The sequence below is a fragment of the Tachyglossus aculeatus genome, chromosome 24 (assembly GCF_015852505.1).
Source record: "Tachyglossus aculeatus isolate mTacAcu1 chromosome 24, mTacAcu1.pri, whole genome shotgun sequence".
Classification (NCBI taxonomy): Eukaryota; Metazoa; Chordata; class Mammalia; order Monotremata; family Tachyglossidae; genus Tachyglossus; species Tachyglossus aculeatus.
This window is the reverse complement of record NC_052089.1, coordinates 15,920,699-15,947,311: the sequence shown is the minus strand read 5'-3', so window position 1 is coordinate 15,947,311 and position 26,613 is coordinate 15,920,699. Positions and strand designations below refer to the sequence as shown.

General features: G+C 41.0%; 1 protein-coding gene across 5 annotated transcripts in view; it reads right to left on the bottom strand.

Annotated features, from left to right (window-relative positions):
- Positions 1-18,066: 18,066 nt before the first annotated feature.
- Positions 18,067-26,613, bottom strand: part of VGLL3 (vestigial like family member 3) — a 65,319-nt gene continuing 56,772 nt past the window's right edge. For all 5 annotated transcript variants that reach the window (XM_038766365.1, XM_038766364.1, XM_038766366.1 and 2 more), the window contains one exon: positions 18,067-21,745. In XM_038766365.1, coding sequence (XP_038622293.1) covers positions 21,702-21,745 — 44 coding nt within the window. In that variant the 3' untranslated portion in view covers positions 18,067-21,701. The remainder of the gene's footprint in view (positions 21,746-26,613) is intronic.

The following is a 26,613-nucleotide window of genomic DNA, read 5'->3' as shown; positions in this document are numbered from 1 at the left end:
AAAAACACAGGCATATGCTTGTTGTAAATAATGTTCGCTGTTCTCCCACCAGAACGCATTTCCACGAAACCCAAAGGAAAAAAGAAGGAAAATAGAGGCCTAAGGTAAAAAAAAAAAAAAAAATGTCCCTCTTGGTCCCGTGCCTGATTCTCTTTAAGTTCACTGCGGTTCTTTCTGCCCTTGGGTACCTGGGCCAATATATTTTTTCAAGGCTCTGTAAGTCAGGATAGCTTTTTTGGTAATGTTGATCTGTATTAAATATCATATCCCAATTGGTAAAACTATTTGGGATTACTCCTGCCAACCAGGCCTGCTTCTGAACTTTATGGGTCTACAAAGCGGTATATTCTCCGACTAAGCATAATTCTTTCTCTGCTCACAGAAGTCAACTTTACCATAGTGCAAGAACACTTTTTTGCTTTCCACCTTCCCACACTGTGTTGAAAATGTGGGTGCCAGTGTTTTGCTCCTGCCTGATATTTTTATGACATGAATGAATCCAGAGTCAACAGCAAAACTCACTACCACTAATAACCCTGATAAAAATGAACAAACGGGAGTCAAGTTTGTTATACTTCACATTTCAGTGTATCGTTTACCTGAGAAAACCAGTGGCGCATTCAACCTGTGGTGTGATTCATATAAAACTGATGGAGAATTTGTTAAGCCGATCAGCAGCAGGAAATGTCAGATACACAAGTAGAGAAAGAGGATCCAAATAGTCCAGCTCTCTGCAAAGCTTTCCTCCCAGTCAAGTGTAGTACCATGGTTTTGGTTTTAAATGACTATTGTGGCTTTTGAGATGAGAATAAAACTTGGGCATTTGGAGATATGGATTGGGTTGAGGGGGTGGTGCGGGTGGTATGGATTGGATGGGGAGGGGTGTGTGTTATATCCAGGACCATGGCATCTGGCTCCTAATCATAAAGACATCCCAAAGCTTAGAAAATGATCTCCAAAGGCATCTTGGATGTCAGATAGTTCTTACACAACAAGAATTTGATGAGTTAAGTGTAAATGAATCAGAAACATGTGGATTAAATTTTCCTTAAAAATACACAAGGGCTTAAAAATTAAGGGTGAAAAAGTGTTTGGCATGATGCATTTAGATGATGCCAAACCAAAAACATTTCAAACAGTTTGAAATGCTAGAATGACCCAAAATGTAGGCTGTGTTCCTGTAGCATGAAATCAGTCTAAAAATAGGTAATGGCACTAAGTAAGGGGGCTGAATCAATAAGCTCCTCTCAACTTCAGGTGTTGAAACTGTTGTTGGATAGGGACTGTCTCTTTGTGTTGCCCACTTGTACTTCCCAAGCGCTTAGTACTGTGCTCTGCATACAGTAAGTGCTCAATAAATACGATTGAATGAATGAATTAATACTTAAATTTTTGTTTACTAATATGCCTCTATACCTGGTGTCATTTCCACCCTAGATTCCACAGAACAGCATCCATTCAGTGAGTCATCCTACGTAGACACTTTTATTTTATTCTTAATAACCTTTTGTTTAAAGAGGAGAGACACACACACATCTTTTGGAGGTAAGATGCCAGAGCTTGCCTTCTTGTTGAACTATCATTAGTGATGAGCTGTAGCCTCAGTTTAATTTACTGTGAGTATCACCTAGTGTTAAATTTGACTTTTTGTAGAAGCTGCTTTCTAGGCATTACATACATTTGTTGGAAATCCATGTGCTGAGAATATTTCATTCTTGTAAATGGGGGAAAAGATTGTGAAATATTTAACAGCTTTGTTAAGTGGAGTTGACCCACAATGTAGGCCAACACAGCCATATGCACAGTATCACATGCATCCCTGAATCTGGGGGCCAGCCTAGCCTTGTGTGGAGTGAGAATCAGGAAACTTGTGATCTCTTTTTTCTTTTGCTTCTGAGTCAGGCAAATGGTTGCTTTGAGGAATGGATCTCAATTTCCTGTCCTTTAATGGGATGGGGGAGACTTGCTTTCTTGCCTCGACAAGGAATTTGTGGGAATGAAAGGATAGGATGCTTCAGCTTTATTATTTCTTCGGAGAAAGGCACTTGAAAAAGGATAAAACAGGATGGTTGTTATGATTATCATCATCATTATTCTGAAGTTTTAGGTATCAACTTGATCTCTTCCTCATGGAAGGGGAGTTGCCAATTCATGGACTAATTTCTGAGTTTCAGGAAGAAGTTAAGTCGTTGTCTCTTCCCTCTGTGATTTCAGCACGTTGTCCCTATAGGGTAATACTGCTCATGAAAAGGGACTTGACTGAAATATTGGTGAAAACACTACCCACAGTCCTTCAGTATTCTCTGAGGTCTCACTTGCCAGTTCCTCGTCATTGCTCAGTGAGGATGTAACTGTGCTACTTTGCAAGTGGAAATTTCTTCAGGCTAGAAAGACAAAACAGGAGAAGAGTTATTGCAGATTTCAAAATCCTGAAGCAGGCCGACAGGGCAAACATGGACTTGTTATTCACCAAATCCTGCACCACCAAGAAAAGGGAACATTATTGAAGAGTGGAGTTGGTAAATTAAAAACAAACAAAAGGAAACACTTCACAGAGCAGGTTGTAAGCATATAGAATTTCTTACCATGGGATGTTTTACAAGTTGAAAATATCCTAGGTTCAAGTCTATTTTGGATTACTAGAGGGAAACAGGGATATAAAGGGGAAAATTAGGGTGTTAGCTGGCATACCCATCAATCAATTGTATCTATTGAATTCCTCACTGTCAATTTTAAGGCACTCAATCACCTCTCTATGCCCTACCTAACCTCACTACCCTTCCACTAGAGCATAGACCACACACTTCACTCCTTTAACAAATCTACTTACTATACCTTGATCTCCTCTCTCTTACTGCCAACCCCTTCATTACACCCTCCCCCTCCCTTCATCTCTGACACGTCTCCCCTCTCCCCAAATTCAAAGTCCTGCTAAAATCACATCCCCTTTCAGAAAGTCTTTCCTGATTATTTTCTCATCTCTCCACTCCATTTCCCCCTTCCACTGCATCACCTAAGCACCTGAGTCTGTACCCCATAAGCACTTTGATACTAACCCCAATACCACACTTACGTAGCATTTACATATACATCCTTATTCTCAGTTGTTTCCATGACCAGTAATTTATTTAAATATCTGTATCCCCTACTTGTGCTTGTACAGAGCACTTGACAAAGCTTTTAGGAGGTAGGTAGTGATAGATGTCATTCTCTCTGCCGGGTAGCAGAAGAAAGCACTATCTCTGCCCTCAAGGAGCTGGCCATTAGGATTGATAGTTAAGAGAAGTGATCACATTGTATCTCCTAGAATCCTTTGCCATTGTAGGTGAAGAAATACTGGGCTGCATGGACCATTTATCCGACCTAGAAACAGCATAGCAGTGTCTGAGGAAGCTGCTAACATCTTGGGAGCCAGAAGCCAATAGAGAGAAGAATAACCGTAATGGTTTTTTATCAGTTGCCCACTGTGGACAAAGTACACAAAGTAAACATTTATTTTAATGTCTGTCTCCCCATGTAGACTGTAAAATCCACGAGGTCAGGGATCATGTGTACCGACTCTATTATATTGTTATATCCCAAGCGCTTAGTACAGTGCCTTGTCCACAGTAAGTGCTTGGTAAATTTGAATGATTGATTATTTGAGGTTATCGACAGACATGTAAGAAAGATGAAAACAAAATGAGACGGGGGCAGTGATGGAAGACAAGGAGGGGAAAGTGGAAGGATGTTTTCCCCTCTAAAATATTGCTTATACCTGCATAGACCATGTCAGAAAGAAGCAGCCAAACTAGATTTTTGAAAGAGTGCAGTTAGGTGCATATCTTGATTATGATTTTCTTCTAAATTCCTTCCCTGAGGAACTTAATTCCCTGAAGAAACAAGGGAAAAAGATATAAATAGCAAGTTGCTTATGTTTTTCTGCAGCACAATTTAATGTACCCACACATCAAGCAGTCATAATTCATCAACCATTTGATGTATTTGAGTGCTTCCTGCATACAGACTACTGTAGAAAGTTCTCGGGAGCATTAGCAGACCTGATTCCTGCCCTCAAGAAGCTTCCATTTTTGTTAAAAGAAATTACAGAGAGGCTATGTAGCAGAGCATAAGGATATGTAAATAAGTGTGGTAGGGTCAGGGAGAGTATTAAAGTGCTTAGGAGGTACAGGCCCATGTGCATAGGTCACTGAAGGGAGGGAGACTAAGATGAGAGGTTAGTCAGGGATTATTTCTTAAAGGAGATATGATTTTAGAAGTGCTTAGAAGAGGGGGAGAGTGGTGATCTGTTCCAACAAATTCTTCTCTTACCCAAGATGGTCTAACCATCATTATTACCAGAAAACGTGTTGGGCAACCACTCTATGATTACCACTGACTTAGAAACTGTTGAGGTTTTTACTTTATCATTGTGCCATCATTTAGGATCCCATTGATTTTAGAAAATCCCTGGTTTCTTTGGGTGCCCAAACCTGTCCCTAGCCTCCAGAATTTGCTTATGCCCCTGGCTTGTTTCCAGATGACTAGACATTGCTACAAGCCCTGAAAAATTACAACTTGATGAGAAGATATTGGAAGATTTGTGAGACTGGTACTTCAGTTATGAGCTTCTGATGGTGGGACCACATCTGTAGGGGATTCAGAAGGAACGTAGAGGAACAGTGAAGGTATATGCATTTAGGGGGGTGGGGAGGAGATTCTCATTTTTTGCCCCTGTTTCCCTAGAATGAAGCATGCACGGGGAGAAGACTTGGGATATTATGCATCCAAGAACTCAAGTCACAGAGAAACACAAACAAATCTCTGTCAGTGGGATCAAATCCTACTTCACTATTGGAAACCAAAGCAAAAATTGGATCGCAATTGCTCCCCATTGAAGTCAATCCTCACAGAAGGCAGTTGGAATTAAGTCCGTGAGAACAAATGTTCAAACACCCAGGAACAAGTCCAAACCTGGAGCCCTGAAGGGACTCTGCACTCCCTTGCCAGTTTAGGGATGAGACAGTAGTAACCCTATTAAAAGCTGAGGTGCACGGAAAACTGTTTAGTGAAAAGATATCAGCAGATGAAACCTTGGTCACGTATGTTAAAATGAAACATCTCTATGGCAACTGATGCAACTTGATTAGAATTCGTGCAGAAATCTAAGTAAAGCCTATACCATGAAAATAATCCTGGCCTAAATCCAAGTGAGTTAGCCATCTTTCCACCCCCAATCAAGTTTGGTAGAGCATATTTTATTCAGGCATTTTCACACTTGCCTAATGATTTATCCACTTAGGTCATGATGTAGGCAGCATATTGCAAGGGCAGACTTTAAAAGTGAATTGCCAGGTTTGTTCGTTCTCAGTCCAGAAGTTCTGAATTTAAAGACACACTTCGCCCTGTCCTTTCCAGAATTGATTTGTGTAAGTCACCTGGAAAGATATCACTTATTGGTTTCCAAATACATTAGCGAAAGAGGGAAACACTCAAAAATTTAAATAGTGCTAGTAGTTACTAGATTATTTAATATTACAAGGGGAGGTTTGTGAACTGATTCCCCATTTCCCCGAAGAATGGTATGTCCCCCAAATAACTGCATTTTGCATCCAGTTCTCCTGAGAGGCCATTTTTCTTTTGTGTTACCCCCTTCATGGCCAAAATGAGGAGAGCAAAACTGAACTGATAAGTAGCTTAATTTTTTTTTTGGAAGAAAATCAGGCAGAGACCACAGAAGTGACAGATGATTTGGGGGGTTTTGAGGCCAGGATCAATGGCACCTTATCAAGGCCCACCTAAGAAATGAACATGGAAGTCATACTTATGGAAAATATGGAGCTGGCATTAGGTTTAGGCTCTGAACAACTTAATTATAGTGGACAGTTACAAATAGCGAGTGGATTAAATACCTGAAATAATTAAAAAAAATATTCTTTCACTGTTAGCAGATGTCCATTTGGAAAACAGCTCCAACCCCTGCTTTCTCAGCTCCTACTGTAACCTCCCATATTTTCCAGACTTAAAAGTGGACAGGACCCAAGAATCACCTATAGGCTACCCTCAGCTCCACTCCAGCCAAATAGCCTCCAGGGGAGAAGCCATCCCGAAGCTCCATTTATCCTTCGTACTGAGAGACGATGCTACTGATGGTGAAATTTACCCATGGATGCATGTGTGAATGAAAAGCCCAATGTGTGGCTCTCATCCTGACCTCAATGTGAACTCACGCAAAGGCTGATTTCTGTCATGTTTCATGTCTTCAGTGCCTGGGGCTGTTTTTGCTAAGCTTATATGAAGAGTACATAGAAAGACTCTCAAAGGAGTAGTAGAGGAATTACAGATCCCAAAGCAGTAATCATTAGGATGCCGCTGGTTTGTCCCCTTACCTTCCATATCCCACCCTTAAGAGGGCCTTCATCCAGGGATTGTCTCTCTTTATTGCTGAATTGCACTCTCCAAGTGCTTAGTACAGTGCTCTGCACACAGTAAACACTCAATAAATACAATTGAATGGATGAATGAATCCAGGGCCAGATTAATCTCCTCAGAGGAGGAGAATCAGGGTTGGCTGAAGTCGATCAAATTTAGGAAAGGCTGACGAGGTAAGGGATATTCTTTGTAAATTGAGAGTTTCCTAGGCTGTAAGCTAGTCTTCTAGACTGTAAGCATGTTATGGGAAGGGACTGTATCTGCTGTTGTATTCTGTTGCATTGTAATCTCCCAAGCACTTAGTATAGTGCTTGGGAGCACTAAGCAGCATGGCTCAGTGGAAAGAGCCTGGGCTTGGGAGTCAGAGGTCATGCTGTTGGGTAGGGACCCTCTCTATATAATAATAATAATAACAGCATTTATTAAGCGCTTACTATGTGCAAAGCACTGTTCTAAGCCCTGGAGAGGTTACAAGGTGATCAGGTTGTCCCACGGGAGGCTCACAATCTTAATCCCCATTTTACAGATGAGGTCACTGAGGTCCAGAGAAGTGAAGTGACTTACCCAAAGTCACACAGCTGATGAGTGGCGGAGCTGGGATTTGAACCCATGACCTCTGACTCCAAAGCCCGGGCTCTTTCCACTGAGCCACGCTGCTTCTCCATGCTATGCTGCCAACTTGTACTTCCCAAGCATTTAGTACAGTGCTCTGCACACAGTAAGCGCTCAATAAATATGATTGAATGAATGAATGAGTTCTAATCCCAGCTCTGCCACTTATCGGCCGTGTGACTTTGGGCAAGTCACTTAACTTCTCTGGGCCTCAGTTACCTCATCTTTAAAATGGGGATTGAGATTGTGAGCCCCACGTGGGACAACCTGATCACCTTGTCTCCCCCCCAGCGCTTAGAACAAGTGCTTTGCACATAGTAAGCGCTTAACAAATACCACCATTGTTATTATTATTATAGTGCTCTGCACATCAGCACTCAAATACCATTGGTTGATTGATTAAAGTGGTGAAGGGAGCCAGTCATCTGGTTTTATAAAAGACAGTCCAGTTTTCATCTGGTCTGTTGCTTGTCCAGTATGCATTTGGCCCTAGTCACCTTCAGCTCTAAAATGTTTAAGTACCCAGCCTTCCTCTGCTTCTTTCTGGGAGTCAGAGGATCTGGGTTCTAATCCCAGTTCCACCACTTACCTGCTGGGTTACTCTGGGCAAGTCATGTAACTCCCCTGTGCCTTGGTGCCTTTATCTCTAAAATAGAGATTCGGTATCTATTCTCGTCTTCATTCTACCTGTGACTAAGTAGACTGATGAAACACCTCTCATCCCCCTCGGAATGTGCACATATAAAGGTGGCTCTTGTTATCCTGCGTGGGTCAGAGATCCAGGCCTGTCTCGGCCAGTAGTGGTCCTTGGTGCAATCAGTGCTAGAACTCTTCCCTCAGGTAGTAGTGTGTGAACTGAAACCGAGCCAGAAGTGAGAGGTTCTTGCAGGTCGAGTCCCAGAAGGCACCAAAGGGTGTAGCGCCCCATAGAAATGACTCCCAACCTATTTCCAGATCAGGTCCCAACTTCCTTTCAATATGGCATCATCCTGCCCAAACTCAAGGCCAGGCTGGGCAATCCTGACATTTCAATTTTGCTTTTTGGTGTCACTTTACTCCTCAAACCCATTATCAATAGTCACCACATCCCTACATATTAGATAATAATAATAATAATAATGTTGATATTTGTTAAGCGCTTACTATGTGCCAAGCACTGTTCTAAGCCCTCGGGTAGATATAAGGTAATCAGGTTGTTCCCACATGGGGCTCATAGTCTTCATCCCCATTTTACAGATGAGGGCCCAGAGAAGTGAAGTGACTGGCCCACAGTCACACAGCTGACAAGTGGCGGAGCTGGGATTTGAACCCACGACCTCTGACTCCAAAGACGCCAGGCTGATCTGTCAACTATAGAGTGTATTTTTCATGGAGCTTCGGAAATGGAGAAAAGTTAGAGAGAGGTAAGTTGGAACAAGAATCTAAAGAGCAATCCAGATCAGTTTGTTCTAACAGCACCCCCGTTTGCTCTGACCCATGAACCGTTTTGGGGAGGTGCAAATAGTTTTGCTAACTTTTGCAATTGTCTCAACTGCAAACAAATTATGGTGAAGCGAATGTTTATGAAAATGTTTGGCCCATCTTAACTGCCAAAATGATTTCACGCATGTTTCTGCAAGGCAGCCAATAAAGCCCACAGAATTTCTGGCCACTGGGAAAGCTCACTGGAGAGGATATGAGTGGCAGCCAGCTTTTGGAAACAGTCGTGACAAGATTTGAAATACAGGCTAAAGGAAAACATTTGGGTCGCTACAGCAATTAGCGTCCTTGCTTGCATTTGAGAAGTTTGGCCAAAAAAATAAATGTTTCATCTTCTTTGGAGCTGTACTTGCCACCACAGTGTTTGGAATAGCCAGGGAAAGGATTGCCCAATGAAGTTTTGGTTATTGGGATTCCAGAGATTCTCAGGTCTGAATTTAAGAGTCAGGATTTGCAGGTGATCTAATAGTGAAATCATTAAAGTTCTGCTTGGAATATGTAGGCAGGAAATCTCCTTGAGGGCAGGGATCTTCCAACTCAGCTGTACTCTCCCATTCCCTTAGTACAGTGCTCTTTCACTAAGTAAGCAATGAATAAACACCATTGATCGACTGGTACTCCTAGAGCATTTAAATTGCCCAGAAGAGGAATGAAGTGAGAAATGAATGCAGTGATAGTGGGTGGGGATCGTCTGTCTTTACTCCTGTATTGTACTTTCCCAAGCACTTAGTACAGTGCTCTGCTCACAGTAAATGCTCGATAAATATGATTGATCCAATAAATTATTGTACTTTCCCAAGCACTTAGTACAGTGCTCTGCTCACAGTAAATGCTCGATAAATACGATTGATCCAATGAATGAATGAATGACAAGAAATCATCAAAATTTGACCTAAAATCTAAATCAGAACTGGGTACTTTTTTTAAGAAGAAATCTAACCTTGAAAACAGTATCTCCCAGCACCGGCTTGGTAGCCATGACTTAATAGTTTCTTGGGAATTAGTGGTGAGAAATAAGCCAACCTGATATTTTTTTAGTAGTACTTGTTAAGCATGTACTATTGGGCAGATGCCATTCAAAGCACTGGGAGAGATTCAAGATGATCAGGTTGGACACAGTCCCTATCCCACATGGAGCTAAATTGAGGGGAAGAGGATGTAATCCCCATTTTACAGGTGAGGAAATTGAAGCCCAGAGAAAGTTAAGTGACTTGCCCGAGGTCACGCAGCCGGCAATCAGCAGAGCTGGGATTAGAACCCAGGTCCTCTGATCCCAGGTCCGTGCTCTTTTCACTAGGCCACCTGCCCTAGAATTTTAGAAATCTTACATAATTCTGTTATTTCTAAAATTATTTTGTTTACCTCTTTTCCATTTGTAATGTAAGGGGCTTGGAAAGAAATCTTTTCCCTAGAAAATTATTGCAATACATGCAGAATAAAAATCACACAATGCAATGAAGTCCATATGTTTGGTGAAAGTAAGTCTCACAGAAAATTGGGTTTTTCTGTGTGTGTGTGTGTTTTTACCCCTTTTTTCGCAGGGAATCTAATAATGCAGGAATAAAATCCTACTTTGGCAAACCAACTGAAACACTACGTGAAAGCATCTTCAATCTGTTTACTTGATGGGAAGAAACAGCAGGATTTGGAAAGGTTACTTGGAAACACTGGGAACTGGGAAGGATTGTAGTTGTTTCACTCGCAAGTGGGCATCTGAGCCTCCCGGGAGCGTCTTCCAAGCCCAGATTTTCTATCATCTCCCACCTGCCTCCTGCCTCCCGCACTCCATAACGTGATTCCCACAGTTGCCGCTGTCAGACGCCTTCGTTTCTCCCCTTCGTCAAAAGGAAGCCATGTGGGTGATGATCCCAACAGGAAGAATGTGGGTGTGGGAGGTGTGAGGAAAGTTGAGCCGGGTGACGACTCCATTTCTTTCCCTTGGAGGAGTGGAAATCGCAAGGGGGCTTGATGAACCCCAGACCAAACAAAACATTTCTAGGAAGAATCAGCACCGTGAGAGCCAGGAAGAACATTCTGCAGTGATGGCTCCGTCACCTCATTTTCCCACACGCTCTCCAAGTACGGACCAGTCATGTGAAGGGTTTTTTTTTTTTCCCCTGTCCCTTCACCCAGGATATTGTGTTCCCCGCTTCTTTTGTACCACCGACCCTGTCGCAAAAGCACCCCGACAGCTGCATGAGGTTTGAGTAACAAATATAATTCCACTTTACTTTTCCATCTGCTTATAGATGGTTTAAATTTGACCCCTCCGAAAAAGCAAAAAACATATAGAGAAATGACAGTGATTGTTGATTTCACATGAGCCCGTTGTTGGGTAAGGACTATATGTTGCCAACTTGTACTTCCCAAGTGCTTAATACAGTGCTCTGCACAGAGTAAGCACTCAATAAATATGATTGAATGAATGAATCAAGAAAATGCAATGTTTGTGATTTGTAGAGCAGTCCTCAGTTGTAGATTATGTTGGGCACCAGAGAAACAAAGGTTCTGATGCTCTTTGGGACTGTCATGCCAATATTCCTTTTAAATTTATTCATAACAGCAATCACCCACTAGAGAATAGAATGGTTGGGCATTCACTGTGGCAGAAATGCAGGATTGACAAAGCTATCAAGACAGATTTTAGATTTCTAGGATATTTCAATGTCAAGGAAATAATTTGATTCCAGAATGTTTCCATTTAATTCAGAACAGTCTAGATTTCCTGTATTAATTATGTTGGACAAATTTCCACCTAGTTCACCTGAAAACCATAACAAGAAAACTGAAAAAAATCCCATGGAAGCTGCTTGTATTGCTTCTTTTTTTCTTTTAAATGGTATTTAAGCACTTACTATGTGCCAGACACTGTACTAAGTGCTGGGATAGATACAAGATAACAAGAATGGACATAGTTTGTGTCTTACATATGACTCACAGTCTTAATCCCCATTTTGCAGATGAGGTAACTGAGGCATGGAGAAGGTAAGTGACTTGCCCAAGGTCACACCGCAGACAAAGTGGTGGAATCAGGATTAGAACCCAGAGCCTCTAATTCCCAGGGCAATGCTCTTTCCATGAGGCAACGCTATTTTTCTTCACTGTAAAGTGTTGCCTAAAAGTACAAAAAACAACGTTTCCTAAATTAGTTGCCTCATTTCAGTCTCTGACATGTCATTTGAAAATTTGGGACACATAATTAAAAACATAAATGAAAAACATGAAAAACATTAAGTGTATCTTTCCTCCAGTAATTTCAGAAATGGTGCATTGGGTCGAAAAAGGAAATGTTTAAAGATTTATTTCCTAAACACCTTTACCAAACTGGCGATAATAATTAAAAGGTAGTTCAAAGACAATAAATTCCATCATCTTCCCTGTGGTCTGTGAGAAGTAAGAGAAAAGGATCACTTCTATCTAAATAATGAACGGTAACAAATGTGATAGAAATACACATCAGGATTAAAACAGGTTCTTAAGAGGGCAGGAGATGTATTTAATGTTTGTGAGTATCCTGCACAGCACACAGAACAGGTCGGGACTTCTATGCTTAGTGGTGGTGGTGGTGGTGGTGATGATAATGAAGATGAATTATTCTTCCGAGTGAATGACTAGGATAATGGGGTAATACTTAGGAAAGAGAAGTTAAGCTGCTATAAAAAATATCTTGACAGTGAAATCTAGAAGGTTATTAAATAGTTTCCCAGAGGAAGTGATGGAAGCCAGATAGCTTGTACTGTTTAAAATTAGATCCGACAAATCCCCAGAATGCTCTATTGTAAGCAGGAGCAGTCATAAGCTGCTAAGGGAAAGCTCTGGGTGACCTACTATGTCATTTTCATTACATGTTTTCTATGATTTTATGTCTACTGCGTGATACAAAATTAACCCCAGCAACGCCCTCAAAATTCTGCTTTTCTTCACTTTCCAGCACTGAATAATTCAAAGCAGCCTGTGTATCGCGTGGAATGGTGACAGAAACTCATTGGCATTTTAAGGTTGGATTGCTCTCTCCTCGGAGGAAATAATGGATAAAAATTAAAAATGATCCATGTTGAGTTCCCTTCAAAATTCACATCTTGATGGAAATATTCTCTGCCAAAAAATCCTGTGAAATTATTTGAAATACTTATCAAATTTAGTTTAGTATTTGAAATCTTTGTAAAATATCTTCGTGCCTACGCCGCCCCCCCTTCACCAAGAGAGTTATCTGTTTTTTTTCAGTAAGAGACTTGTCTCCTGAGAACTCTGTAGCAGAAATGTCAACTCCATTCCCTAATGAATACAAACCTTAGAATAATCAAAGTATAGGTGGGGTCGTCTGTATCAGCCAGGGCTAATTAATGCATACTATAACAGCTGTGGGTGACTGTATTTCTCCCCGCAGGCAGCAGCATTAGGGTAAGGGCTGCCTCCTCACAGTTGTGGCATCCACCTATTTCTCTTCATGATATTTCTGTTTGGTGGGTTTGTATTTTATTGCTTTGCCTGCTTTCCTGAATCACTACAGTTTCTGAGAAAGAAGATTGCCCTGTTTATGAGCGCTAGAGCTCCTTACAGACTTTCTGTATGCTTCCTGAGAAATGGACTTTTTCAGTAGTTCACAGCTATCACTGAAAATATTGCATCCACATTGTATTCCCTCCTGAGGAAAGGACGGAGTTTTTCTATTTTCTCAGTGGCCTGCTTACTACTCAGGCCCTCAGAAACTCCACCTAAATCCCTGTAGACTTCCCATTTCTACCTCATGCCTTTATTTTTGCCTATATCTCAAATCTGGAGTTCTCTTTAAAGAATAGCCTTTCAAATTCCTCTTTAAAATACATCTCCAGTGGAGAAAATGGATAACTCCAGAAGAGAAGCAGCCTTATAATTGTATCGGTTTGAGGTCTGTCCAATAATGTCTCTATCTCATAACTCTGCCATCTCAATTTCAGTCAGAGTTTGTTCTTGGAAGCTCAAATTCCCTTTGAGATTTAAAAAATTTATTGCATAAGAACAAATTTTAATAATTATAATCACTGTATTTGTTAAGCACTTACTGTGTGCCAGGCACTGTACTAAGCACTGGGGTGGAGACAAGTAAATTGGATTGGTTACAGTCCCTGTCCCATGTGGGGCTCACAGTCTCAATCCCCATTTTACAGATGAGGTTACTGAGTCCCAGAGAAATGAAGTGACTTGCCCAAGGTCACACAGCAGACAGGTGGTGGAGCTGGGATAAGAACCCATGGCTTTCTAACTCCAAGCCTCATGCTCTATCCGCTATGCCATACCGCTTCTCTGAGATTTTGGTCTCAGAATTGTATCTATATGTTTCCTGAAGAACTAACATAAAGCTGACACCTAAAAATAACCCAGTGATAATGGACACTGTCAAAAGTGAAAGAAATAAACGGACCGATTAGTCTAGATTATTTTCACAGTAACAGCTTTCCTTCAGGCATGTTGTGCAGTACTTACAAGTGCTTGACAGTAATCAACATAATTCCCAGCTGGGAGTCCTAAATACTGATCATGAATATGAACATTTGCCACTGAATGTTGTTCAGTAAGAAACGATGAGAATACAATGCAGGATGAATCTGTTTTCTAAATACTTAATGTCATCAGCCTGATTCTCTGCTTTGTCACCCAATAATACCCTCTCCCCATTCATTTTCTCCTTCCCCAATTCTTAGGTACCTCTCAGATTGGAGTCAGACTGCATCTGAGTTTGAGCCAATCATTAGCTGCAGGTGGGCTCTCTGCTACACTTTGGCCCTACAGAGGATTTGAATGTCACATTGGGAGCAGGCTTCGATTGAGACACGCAGTCCTGTCAAAGCAAAAAGGACCTCAAAAGTTATGCCCGGGGGAGAGGTGGAGTCCCCGTGACACTGAGAAGGAAATGGAATCGTTCCCATCTTGGTCATGCGGACTTGAGTTAAGAGAAAGCTATTTTGTGATGAAGACAGGATTTCAACTAAATGGCACCTGAAGCCCCCAAAAGAGCATGGGGGGTAAACTGCCTTTCCAGGCAGACAGTTCTGGAGAAGGCAGAGTGACCTTTCGGCTAAAGGGTTTGATAAGCGATTGAGAAACAGATCTGCAGAAGGTGAGTTCTCATTCTTCATTTTTCAGAGTGAGTGAGTGGGCAAGGTGATAAAGTGCTTTAAAGCAACAGGAAGGAGTTTCTGTTTGAAGAGGATGTGGGGGCTCAATCATTGGAGGTTCTTGAGGAGTGGGAAAACATGGATTGAATGTTTTTGTTGAAAAATGATCCAGGCAGCAGAGTGAAGTATGGTCTGAAGTGCAGTGAGGAAAGAGGCTGATAGAGTAATCAAGTAGGGATAGGCTAAGAGCTGGGATTAACTTGGAAGTGGTTTGGAGAGGAAAGGATGGAGTTTAGTGATATGAAGACCAGCAGTCTTTGAGAAGGCAGACAACCCTGCAGGGTCTATCCTCAAAGATTCCCCTATGAAACCCAAATTGGAAGGGAGGAGGCAGAATGAGAAGCAGCGAGGGAGTTAGAGGACTTGTGTTCTAATCCCAGCTCCACCAATTGTCTGCTGGGTGACCTGGGGAAAGTCACTAAATTTCTTGGTGGCTCAGTTACTTTATTTGTAAAATGGGCATTAAGACCATCAGCCCTATGTGTGACAGGGACTAAGTTCAACCTGATTACCTTGTGTCTACCCCAGAGTTTAATTCAGTGCCTGGCACTTACTAAGTGCTTAGCAAATGCCAATATATATATACTAATATATATATTAGTATTAGTATTTATTCATATGAAGGTCTCTCTCTCTCTTTCTGTATAGACAGTATCTGTGGTCCTGCCTGATTCCACTTAGGCTTGATCTTTAGCCACATGATGCATGTTTGTGAGCTGACAGATAACCAACTTTACTCTTCCAATACAAGCTTTAAAAGGTGGACTCTGTAATCCGGGCCACCCCCTCTACAAGTCACTCTGAACTAAACTTTCTAGAGCTTCTAGGGTGATCTTTCACTGACTCTAGCCTCTAAAATGTCTGGTTATGTGGTTGGCTGGTTTCAGGTCAAAGTCTGAGCACATTCCCTGAAGTTCAGACTGTCTTTCCAACATCATACAGCTCAGAAACATCCCACCAGACACCACCCACCTTTTCCAGCGGGAATAGAAGCAAATGATTCTTTTGGAAAAGAAATGGGGTGTACGGGAGAGGGAGGAAGGAGAAAAATTAAAAAAAGACAAGCCAAAATGAAAAAAATAACCACCCCTGCCACCAAAATATTCTCAGTGTGGATGAGAGAGTACACCGTACAGCTGTTAGCTCTCTGGCATATTTTGCATATTTACATATACCAAGTATTTCCAAACAGACTTGTGTTTGTTTTAAAATCCCACACTATGAAGTCTGGTAAAGCAGTCACGGTGGAAATCTATTCTCTTGGTGACGTTTGCAGAGCTGTTTTCAATATACTGTACATCATGTGTTCAGCAGACAAGTCACTTCTGCTTAACAACCTTTAGAGCAAAGAAGCCAAAATAGCTTCATCTAGTAACATTTTCAGAACTTCAAACTTTCAAAAAGTAGTTCAAGCTTGTATTTAGGGCCGTTGGTATTTATTGTGTTGAACACGGTATCCCAGAATGCCACTCAGTCATTGCAGTTCAACTATGATGGGTATTTTTCATTTTGGTTCAATTTTGTTAATTCCATTCACAATAAGAGGATAGGGTCTTGCTCAAGCGGAAATGGCCTTTGTGATTTGGGGCCAGATACATAACCTTTAGTTGCTATATTTGTTTCTCTGCAAATAATTTTTTATCCAAGCACAGAGAGAATGCATCAGTGCTAGTGTCTTTCATTCAGCAATAGCCAAACCTGGAATAGAAAACTAATCTACACTTAAGGTTGAGTGTTGGTAGCACCATAGACAGCGAGTCACTTAATTTGCCAAAGAGGCCCCAAGGCATTGATACCCGCCTGAATGGGATAAAATGTTTGGGACGTTTTGAAAAGTAATTTTTCCCCCCCACTGGCTAACTGATTTCGGAGGAATGCAATTTTTTTCAAGACAAAAATCCTGAGTCCTACCATGTCACTGATGTCTGGGGGGGGACGGGGGAGGAGTGTGTGTGTGTGTGTGTGTTTAATCAATTGTTTACAAGGTCAAAAGCAATGTTTTGAAATTTAGGATGTTACAGGATGGGCATATGTTCCAAAAAAGGAAGCAAGACAATTAAATGGTAGTTTGAAGTCCCCTGAGAAAACACACTTCAGCTATGAAGAATTCTCACCAGATGTCTTGAGCTCCACCCTACTTAGCGCCTGTCTTACACAAATACTGAGTAACTCTTTGGATTCTGAGGTACAAAAGAATTTCACGTGGAATTGAAATTTAGGCCGTTGTATTCTTCTTTAAATTGGTTTGCTTGAATCCAATACCTTGTCCTTTAGGTGTCTTAGTCCTAGGCTGACATATTGGATTGGAATTGAAAGCAGTTAGTTCATGGTGATACTTTGCTAATGAACTTTCTCAGTGATTTTTCTCCAAACTGCAACCTCTCCAGATTTTTTCACCTGCTTGTTAATCTTAGTAAATTTCCTTCGAAAGGAGAACAGGTGGGACAAGTGAGATTGGATGATGAGGAAAGGATTGATGGGAAGATTCAACTTCTCTCATACATCCCAGGCCAGATGTACTTTCCTGCATTTAAACAGATGCAGGCAAGTAAAGGTTTTGCTCTGGGTGAGTTCCTGTGGTCAAATTGAGGCAAATCAGCAAGAATTAACAGATTAAAAAAATACTTCCCAGTGATTCAGTTGATAACTTTGGAATTCATGGAAAAGTTTGTTGCAAGGCCCCGTCTGTTTTGTGGCTAATATACCAATTTCACTCAAGCTTCCAGTATAAACACTTGTTTTATAACCTGTTCCTCATTGAAACATATGAATTCCTTGGCTCTGGAAATTAACCTTATAAAAAAAAACAGGACGCTGTAATTTATAAAGATGTTTATGAGTTCTTTAGTTGAATAAGAGGGAAACAAGAAAGCATGAGCTAATTGTCAAAAAAAGTACAGACAAAACCATAACGTGACATAAAAATATAGCCATAAAAATTCACATTAAATTATTTATTGAACAATGAAGATGACACTTTTTTAATACAAAGTCCTCCATTAAATCCAACTAAATTGCCTGGTAGGCTGTACTGTAGCTTTTAAAAACTGTACACTTTAGGGCTTTAGGAGAGGTTTGTTTTATTAAAGAAAAGTTTTCCTCCCATCCATATTTAAAAGTGAAGGTTCTGCTTGGGTGTGAGATCAGAGTGACTCAGTAATGGTTAGACTTGCAAATATGCTCCCTTAAAACTGTAAACATCAGCTAGTAATAGATACTGCTCCTGAAGGAACTCCTTAGGGAGTTCTATTGTTTTATTCTAATGCTGTATGTCTAGGGAGAGAATGCTTTTCCCTTTCAAGAATTACCAATAGGATTTACAATAAAAGGCAATAATACTTTTCCAGTAGTTTTTATGTATTTGCATATTAACAATGCAAAAAAACCTCCCAGCTAAACTGGAGATCTCATTAATTTTGCTGGAATATCATTGTTTTTGATCCTATGTCTTAAAATCTATATTTAAAGACTCATGAAAAAAATGTAAAGTCAAATGTCCTGTAGGTCATTATCAATTACTGTCTTCCTTATTTGCATTCTGAATAGTTGGAGTTAACAAAATCCCCAACTTCAATTTTATATTACTGTACTACACATAATTCTAGACTTAAACAGAACGGCCTACGTTCTTTGAATTGTTTGTTGGATTTTGTGTGCTGGTGACCTGTTCTCCAGGAAGACCTCATTTGTGGCACTTGTACAGTGGAGTAGGTAGTGGTTTTAAGTACAGTGACATGTTAACTGGTAAAGGCCTTGGGGAAACTATAAGAAAAACATCAGTTTTATAGTATTACTAGATTATAGACATCCCACACAGAGCTGAGAATTTAGTAAACTTCCTTTTAAAAAAGGTTAAAGGAAAAACCTGAGAAATATAAAGGTGGTCTTTTAACTGGTTCCTCTGAAATAATGGATGCATTTATCAGTTTATTGAAGATTAGGGTTTTTTTTAAGGTGATAGTATCTGAAGGAGAAACCTAGGTTCAAGCAAAAGAGAAACATATTTCTAGAGCTGGTTGGGCAGAAATCTGTAACGGTACCATTTCCCAAGATTTGAAAATAGGTTAAATGGTATTTTGGGGCCACTGTAGTTTGTTTTGGTTTCTTTTTGTTTTGTTTTTTTTTTACAAAATAAGAGTGACAGTATTTCCAAGTTAAACTTTCTGTCAAAATTTGGAATATTCCCCCAAACTTGTGCCTTTTTATAAGCTGTTTAAATCCATTTTACTCTGTTCAAAAATAGATTGATATATTTCACTGGTTATTTGCAGTGGTGGTTGGGTTTCCCCCTGGTTTCGGAGACCTGTTTTCCTCTCCTCTTCCTGAAAAGGTGATCAAGGGTACTGTCATCAGTACCCTTTTATAACTGAAATGGGTCTAGTAAACTTTCCGTTTCCAATAATGGATACAGAATCAACATCTGCTTCTAATAAAGACGTTTCTTTTTTTTTTTTTCCCTGAGGTGGAGTAAATCTGCTGACTTAGTTCATAAAGTGTTTCTTTTTTTCAAGTGGAGGTCTTTTTTTCCACCATATTTTGCTGTTTCCTTCAGGTTTTCAGTAAAGTAAACTAGCAGACAGCTTCCAGTGCAGTGTTTTCCATCTAAGTGCCAATAGTCCAAAATGTTAGAGAAGATTTAAATGATGAAAAAATGTGATGCTCTAAATCAATGGATGTATTAATTTCTTGAAGTTTACAATGTATTTGAAAATACCTGAACTGAAAGTTACCAGTGGGCCCACTGAGATGCCTACAGGTTTACATGCTTCAGATTTTCAATTCTAGCTGCCTAACAAAGTGTCCAGAAATATCGTGTGCAACAAGTGTTTCGGGCCTAACTTTCAAACAGTGGAAATTCAGCATTGCTCCCATAGTTGGGAAACCTAGGGCAAACTTCAAGCTTTTTAGGACCTGCATAACTAGTTTCACTGGATAGGCAAGGTCGTGGTCAGAATGTGTACAAATTGCAGAATGAAAACATGCCTACATTTGGCAGTTGTAGATCTTAAGGCAGTATCTGATTTAGAAATGAAATTAATGACGGGCCCTACAGGTGAAATAGCGAGAGTTATAGGAAGGTGGATGTCAGGGTCTTGAGGATGGTTAGACAAAGGATTTAAAGATGGATCTGAAGATCTAAACTATAGCAATGGAGCATTTCTGAAAAAGATAAAGCTGTGGAAAAACCTGCCTAGCTAAGCTTATTAATGTGAAGTTGAATATACTAAGATAAGATATATATATATTTATATATATATGTATATACACACATATCCATATTAAATTTGCAGAGTGGTATTTTACTGTGTTTTGAATCTCCTAGGAAAAACTGAGGAGAGATTCTATTAACCACACTTACAACTTTTGAGGACTTTAAGTTTTACCATTGCTGGCAGCTACAGAGTGGCTCAAAGCACTGAAAGCATCGTGAAGCACAGGTATTAGCCAGTTATTTTCTTTTCACAATGTAGTACAGTTTAAGCCAGGTGGCTTTCTAAGACCATTTGAGTTTTGCTCTCACAAAGATCAATATTTGAAACAAACTGTCCATTTGATTCAAGCCTTGTCATTTGAATCCTCTTATTTTCAGTTGATGGATCACTCCATTTCAAATGAACAGTACTCAAACTGAACTTTTATTCTCTCCCAATTCAAATCACACTGTCATATAAGCTCCTTGTGGGCAGGAAACATGTCTGCCAACTCTTTTTTTGTACTCTCTCAAACTCATAGTTCAGTGCTCTGCACACAGTAAGCACTCAATAAATACCATTGATTGACTGATGTATGGGCCTTAACAATCACTACTAAAAAATCTGAAAATACAAACAAATTCCTAGAGTTACAGAAACACATGTGAAATACCATTTATTAAATATATTGTTCAACAAAAAGCTCCAGAACACAAAAATATACATGAATATGGGAGAACTCTTCAGCTACCGCCACAGGGCTAATAGTCTGGTGACCAGTACAGAAATTTGCTTGTTAGATTTGCACGTTTGTCTTCCAAATCCCTCCCTGTGTGTGTGGGGAAAAAAAAAAGATTCTACTGAAAGAGTAATGACATTTCATATTGTCATGACTAGATAATTAGAATGATGGACCTAACTCCTGTTTCTTAGAGGTTTCCAAAGATAGAACAATTTTTTCTCCTACTGTACTACATGAACCCTAGGTTCATTTATGCTGTTGGTACAATAACTTTCCTACCAGCCAATTCTTCTTTAGACTGAAGAGATTTTATTTATTTATTTTTTTTGCAAAACCGTTCTTCTCATTTGCCCCCAAATAGTCTTTCGAGAACAAACTATCATTTTTTTGACAATATTTCTGAACCCTCTGTGCGTCTGAGTCATGAAAATCATAGTTTGTCACTGTTCACTTCATACTGTTACAAAAGGAAAAGAGTTCAGATCAGCTCAGCAATGGTGCTACTGGAAAAAAAAAACACACTTGAGACAATTCCCCTTCCCCGCAAAAAAATATAGACACGTCACATCACAGACATCTATAAGAAAGCATTTTATACATTTTTTTGCCAGTGCGTCTCTGAGAGCAAGTTCTTTAAACAGAACTTAACAATTTTTACAATTTTTTTAAAAAAATACATCCCTCTCAAACAGCCCATCAATGCTAAACCAACTTTCTGTATTTCTACAAAAATAGAGGCACAAAGAGTTACAAAACGGTATTCCTGAAAGGGTGAACATGGCCACAGAGGCCTGCCTTTCCCTGACAATTAAGGTGGTTAGTTCAAAAACAGCAACAAATCAAACAAATGAGAAATAAGCCGAGCAGTTAAAGAAGCAAGAAGGAGCAGGGTTGGCCAGCTGGTGCAGGCTCAGATGAGGAGAGGATGGAAACCGAGGCTTTTCAGCAATTGTTCCACATCCCGCCAGCGGTTCCAAAGCAGAACCTGTTTTGGCGGGATTTGTGCTCTTCACCTTCTCCTCTCCCTTGCGTCCTTGACCCCGGTACAGAAAAAGGGATCATTTGTGGCAGTCCTCTCCCAGCTGTGGGGCTCACACTATCACTGGTGCCTCAGAACCAAGGGGCTTCCTTGCTCTTGTCCTGGTGCTGTAGACCTGAGTAGTGACAGAAAAGGGGGAGAAGGGGAAACACATCAAAACAGAGTTCCTGGCGACACTCAAATCAAAAGAAATGGAAATCTCAGGTAAAATCCCACATCAATTCGGGAGGACACTGGAGATGAAACTAATTGTGGTTTAGGCTTACGAGTCCCTCAGGAGAATCTGATAATCACAAGGACTAAAATAAGTGGGACTGGATGTGATTCCTCTCCAATTTTCCTTCCACGCAATCAATCCATGGTGTTTATTGAGCACTTACTGTGTGCAGAGCACTACTAAGTGCTTGGGAGAGTACAGTGCAATTGATTTGGTAGGCACAATCCCTGCCCACAGAGAGATTACAACCTAGAGAAGAAGACAGACTTTAAGGTAAATTACAGATAGGGGAAATGGCAGTTAATGGCTGCAGCCCCTGACCAGTGCACCTCTTGGGAGACTTCTACACCATAAGATTTACTCTATTTTATGCTCCAAATGGTTGACGATCATTTCTCATTAATGAAAGATCAGTAATAAAGTGGAAGAATATGCAATGCCCTTTTTCCTAGTCTTTGTTTCAAAATTAGGTGCTGTGGTGAAGTACAGTTAATAATAGCAGCATTTACTGAATGTCCATTTGGTGTGATGCATTGTACTAGGCACTTGGAAATACACAGTAATGAAGTGACACATTCCCTGCCCACAACAAGCTTACATTCTAACAGAGGATACAAACATAAAAGTATTTAGAAGTATAGAGAAGCAGCGTGGCTCAGTGGAAAGAGCCCGGGCTTTGGAGTCAGAGGTCATGGGTTCGAATCCCGGCTCTGTCAGTTGTCAGCTGTGTGACTTTGGGCAAGTCACTTCACTTTTCTGGGCCTCAGTTCCCTCATCTGTCAAATGGGGATAAAGACTGTGAGCCCCCCGTGGGACAACCTGATCACCTTGTAACCTCCCCAGCTTTTAGAACAGTGCTTGGCACATAGTAAGCGCTTAATAAACTCCATTATTATAAGTGCTGAGGGTGGGGTAAATAATTTCATAAGTTCAAGTTCAGGACCTAGGTTCTAAGCCTAGCTCCACCAGTTGCCTGCTGTGTGACCTTGGACAAGTGACTTAATCACATATTTATTGAGGGCTTACTGTGTGCAGAGCACTGTACTAAGTGCTTGGGAGAGTTCAGTATAACCAAGTTGATAAATCTGTTCTCTGCCTAAAGTGAACTTCCTCAGTTTCCGCCCCAGCAAAATGGGGATTCCATACCAGTTCTTTCTCCTATGTAGACTGTAAGCCCCACGTGGAAAAGGGACTGTGTACAACTTGATTAACTTTAATCAAGGAGAAGCAGCAGTGTGGCTCAGTGGGAAGAGCACGGGCTTTGGAGTCAGAGGTCATGGGTTCAAATTCCAGCTCCACCAATTGTCAGCTGTGTGGCTTTGGGCAAGTCACTTCACTTCTCTGTGCCTCAGTTACCTCATCTGTCAAATGGGGATTAACATTGTGAGCCCCCCATGGGACAACCTGATCAATCAATCAATCAATCAATTGTATTTAGTGAGTGCTTACTGTGTGCAGAGCACTGTACTAAGCGCTTGGGAAGTACAAGCTGGCGACATAATCACCTGGCAACCTGATCACCTTGTAACCTCCCCAGCACTTAGAACAGTGCTTTGCACATAGTAAGTGCTTAATAAATGCCATCATTATTATTAGGCCAGTACTTAGAATAGGGCTTAAGGCATAATAAGTACATACCAAGTACTAAAATTTGAAGTGCTGGTGAGGGGACAATGGGAGACATTTCAACATGGGAAGAACCTGATTTGTCTTATAAGGGGAGGGAAGAGATTCCATGCTGGAGAAACAGCATGAACAAGAGCTTGGAGGCTGGAGGGTCAAAACCAAGGGACAGCTAGAAGGTTGGTATGTGGGGAGTGAATAAAGTGAGTTGAGAAAAGCAAGAGGAGAGAGTAGGTATGGTGAAACCATATGGGTAAGAGCCCTGAAGTAAGTTGGGAGGAGGTTTTGTTTGCTGCAAAGAGATTCAAGGAGGCAGGGGAGGATTCTGAGCAGACAAAAAAAGTAGGCGGAGTATAGAGAGTCAATCATATTTATCACGCAGCTGGAGGAAGGAGATCAGTGAGAAGGCAAATGCAGTAGTATACCTCAAGCAAGGCCAGAGATTGTGCCAGGTTGATTGCAATTTGGGTGCAAAGATCTGGAAGGCGTTGTACAGAAGAAACTGGCAGGATTTGAAAGTGGACGGCATGTGTTAGTTGAAAGGCTAGCAAGGAGTCAAAGAAAACACCAAGGTTCTTGACTTTTGGGACAGGAAGGATGATGGGGCTGTCGACTTGGCATTGGAAAGTCAAGGTGAAGGAGTGAGTTTAGGAGGAGAGTTGAAGAGTTCAGCTTTTGTCCATGTTGAGTTTGAGGACAAGAGGATATCCTACTGGAGATGTCCTGGAGGTACAAAAAGATGTAGAATTGCTGGCCAGATGAAGATCAGGACTAGAAAGTGAAGGGAACTTTGGTCCCCAGTTATGTTCCCCCTTGAGACCTTTTCCAACCCCAGCCTGCAACATTTACAGCACTGTAACTAATCTGGACACTGGAAAAATTCAGTGCATGACTTCATCAACTGTGGGACTGTTTTGGTTGGTTAGTGCTAATACAACAGTCCTATAAATGTTGCCTTTGACCCCTGAAGTACTAGATCAAGTTGGATTTCAGGGCCATCATATATGTCCACAGAGGTATATTTAAATGAAAGAACAGCTGGTCAAAAAGTAAGACTGCATACAGGATGTTGAATGACCTGATTGCAGACTGAGGGGATGAGAGGCCTAATCTGACCAAGAGGTAAAATGCCAGCAGGCAGCCATAATTTTCCTAGCTCTCTTGAAATGGAGGCTGGTTGATAGCCTAAAGTTTACCTCAATTCCAGGAGATCACGGAATTGTGACACTCAGGATCACCCAGGAGTGCCCCGTCCACCCAACTTTTAGCCTGTCTACCCAAGGCTTACAAGACAGGGTACCTTTTGTTTGGGGTGTGCCTTAAACTTTCATCCTTTTCAAGGCTGTGTGCTATTGAGGTAGCAGAGTGCTGTTTTAACTGTAATTGCTCCAAAACCAGCTGTGCCGATTACATCCTTCTTCCCCTGTACTTGTCAAAATATTTTATAAAACCAGAGGGGAGCCATTACAACCTCAGGCACAATTAGAAGTATAAGGAAGTCATTAAGGTGATCCCCCAAGCACATTAAGTGGCTGCTGAAAGAGAAAAAGGATAAGAGGTAGGAGGAGAAATGCTGAAGCGGTAAGGGCTGAAAGAGAAGCCATCTGTTTATGGTGTCATCTGATTTTTAGTCAAGGTTAGTAGAGAGTCAGTCTAGCTCTGACTGTCCAGAAAGACCAGCAATATGGCAAATCACAACTGGTCTCTAACACGCACTTCAGCGCGTGAGATAGCAACAAAGCATTTTGCATAGAAATACAGCCACTGACTAACTTCCCCCTCCCACAAAAGTGTTATCTTAAAAATCTTGGGAGCATCACAACTATTTGGTTTTTTCCCCAGCTCCTTTTTTTGCCAAAGAATGTGCAGTCCTGACAAGGTACTAGCCAATTCTGGTGACTTATCTAACCCAAAGTGCCTTTACTGATAATATGCTTATTGAGCACATTTTTTTTCAGTACATAAACACCACTGAAGACACGTGGATTGATAAATCCTTGTAAAGACAATTCAGCAGGTCAGTGATGCTATTATCATTTTTTAGTGGGTTTTGAGGGTTTTCTTTTCAGTTGGAGAAGCAGCGTGGCTCAGTGGAAAGAGCCCGGGCTTTGGAGTCAGAGGTCATGGGTTCAGATCCCGGCTCTGCCAGCTGTCAGCCGTGTGACTTTGCGCAAGTCACTTAATTTCTCTGTGCCTCAGTTACCTCATCTGAAAAATGGGGATTAAAACTGTGAGCTCCCCATGGGACAACCTGATCACCTTGTAACCTCCCCAGCACTTAGAACAGTGCTTTGCACATAGTAAGCGCTTAACAAACACTATTATTATTATTATTATTATTATTATTATTATTAACAAGGGCAAAATCTAGGGACACAAACTGTATAGTCAATCAATGCTATTTATCGAGCATTTACTGTGTGCAGAGCACTGGACTAAGCCCTTGGGAGAGTAGGATACAGCATTTAGTGGACAGGTTCCCTGCACACGATGAGTTTACAGTCTAGAAACGAGCTTGTAGTCTAGAGAAGGACAGAAATATTATTCAGTCTGGAATGCCCAGGGAACTCTGTGTAGACAGATGGATTGTGTCTTCTTTTCCTACTCTGAATCATGATTTCCCAAACCACTTTAACAATTACCTTATCTCTTTCTGTCTCCCCGTGACTATGCCAATTCACAATCTGAATCTGGATTTTCAAGGTGTACATTGAGCAGCTGAGAGCTTCCTAAATGAAATGTGGTTTTCGAGAATAAAATGGCACTTGTCACAGATGTCCTTTAGGTTTACCTAGGAGCCTGCCACTCTGCCTCTCTGTATTTCCATTCAGGAAAGGGTGGTGAAATCTAGAGATGTAATGTGATTTCTTACCATTTTGGGCACCTTTGGGGCCCAAAACTGGAGGATCCGGGCTGGTGGGGAATGGAGGAGGTTGGGGATATGCTGCTGTTGCTATTTAGGATATGAAGGAAAAAACTGAACCGTATGAGTTCAGTTGAGACTGAACTGTATGAGACTGAGCTTGCCAGGAAAGCAGACGGATCGACAGTCTTTGGAAAATTTAAATGTTGCCCAATCTGGAGCATTTTAGGTCTGAATTTTGGGGAAAAAAAACTACATTCAGGACTATCCAGACTGATTA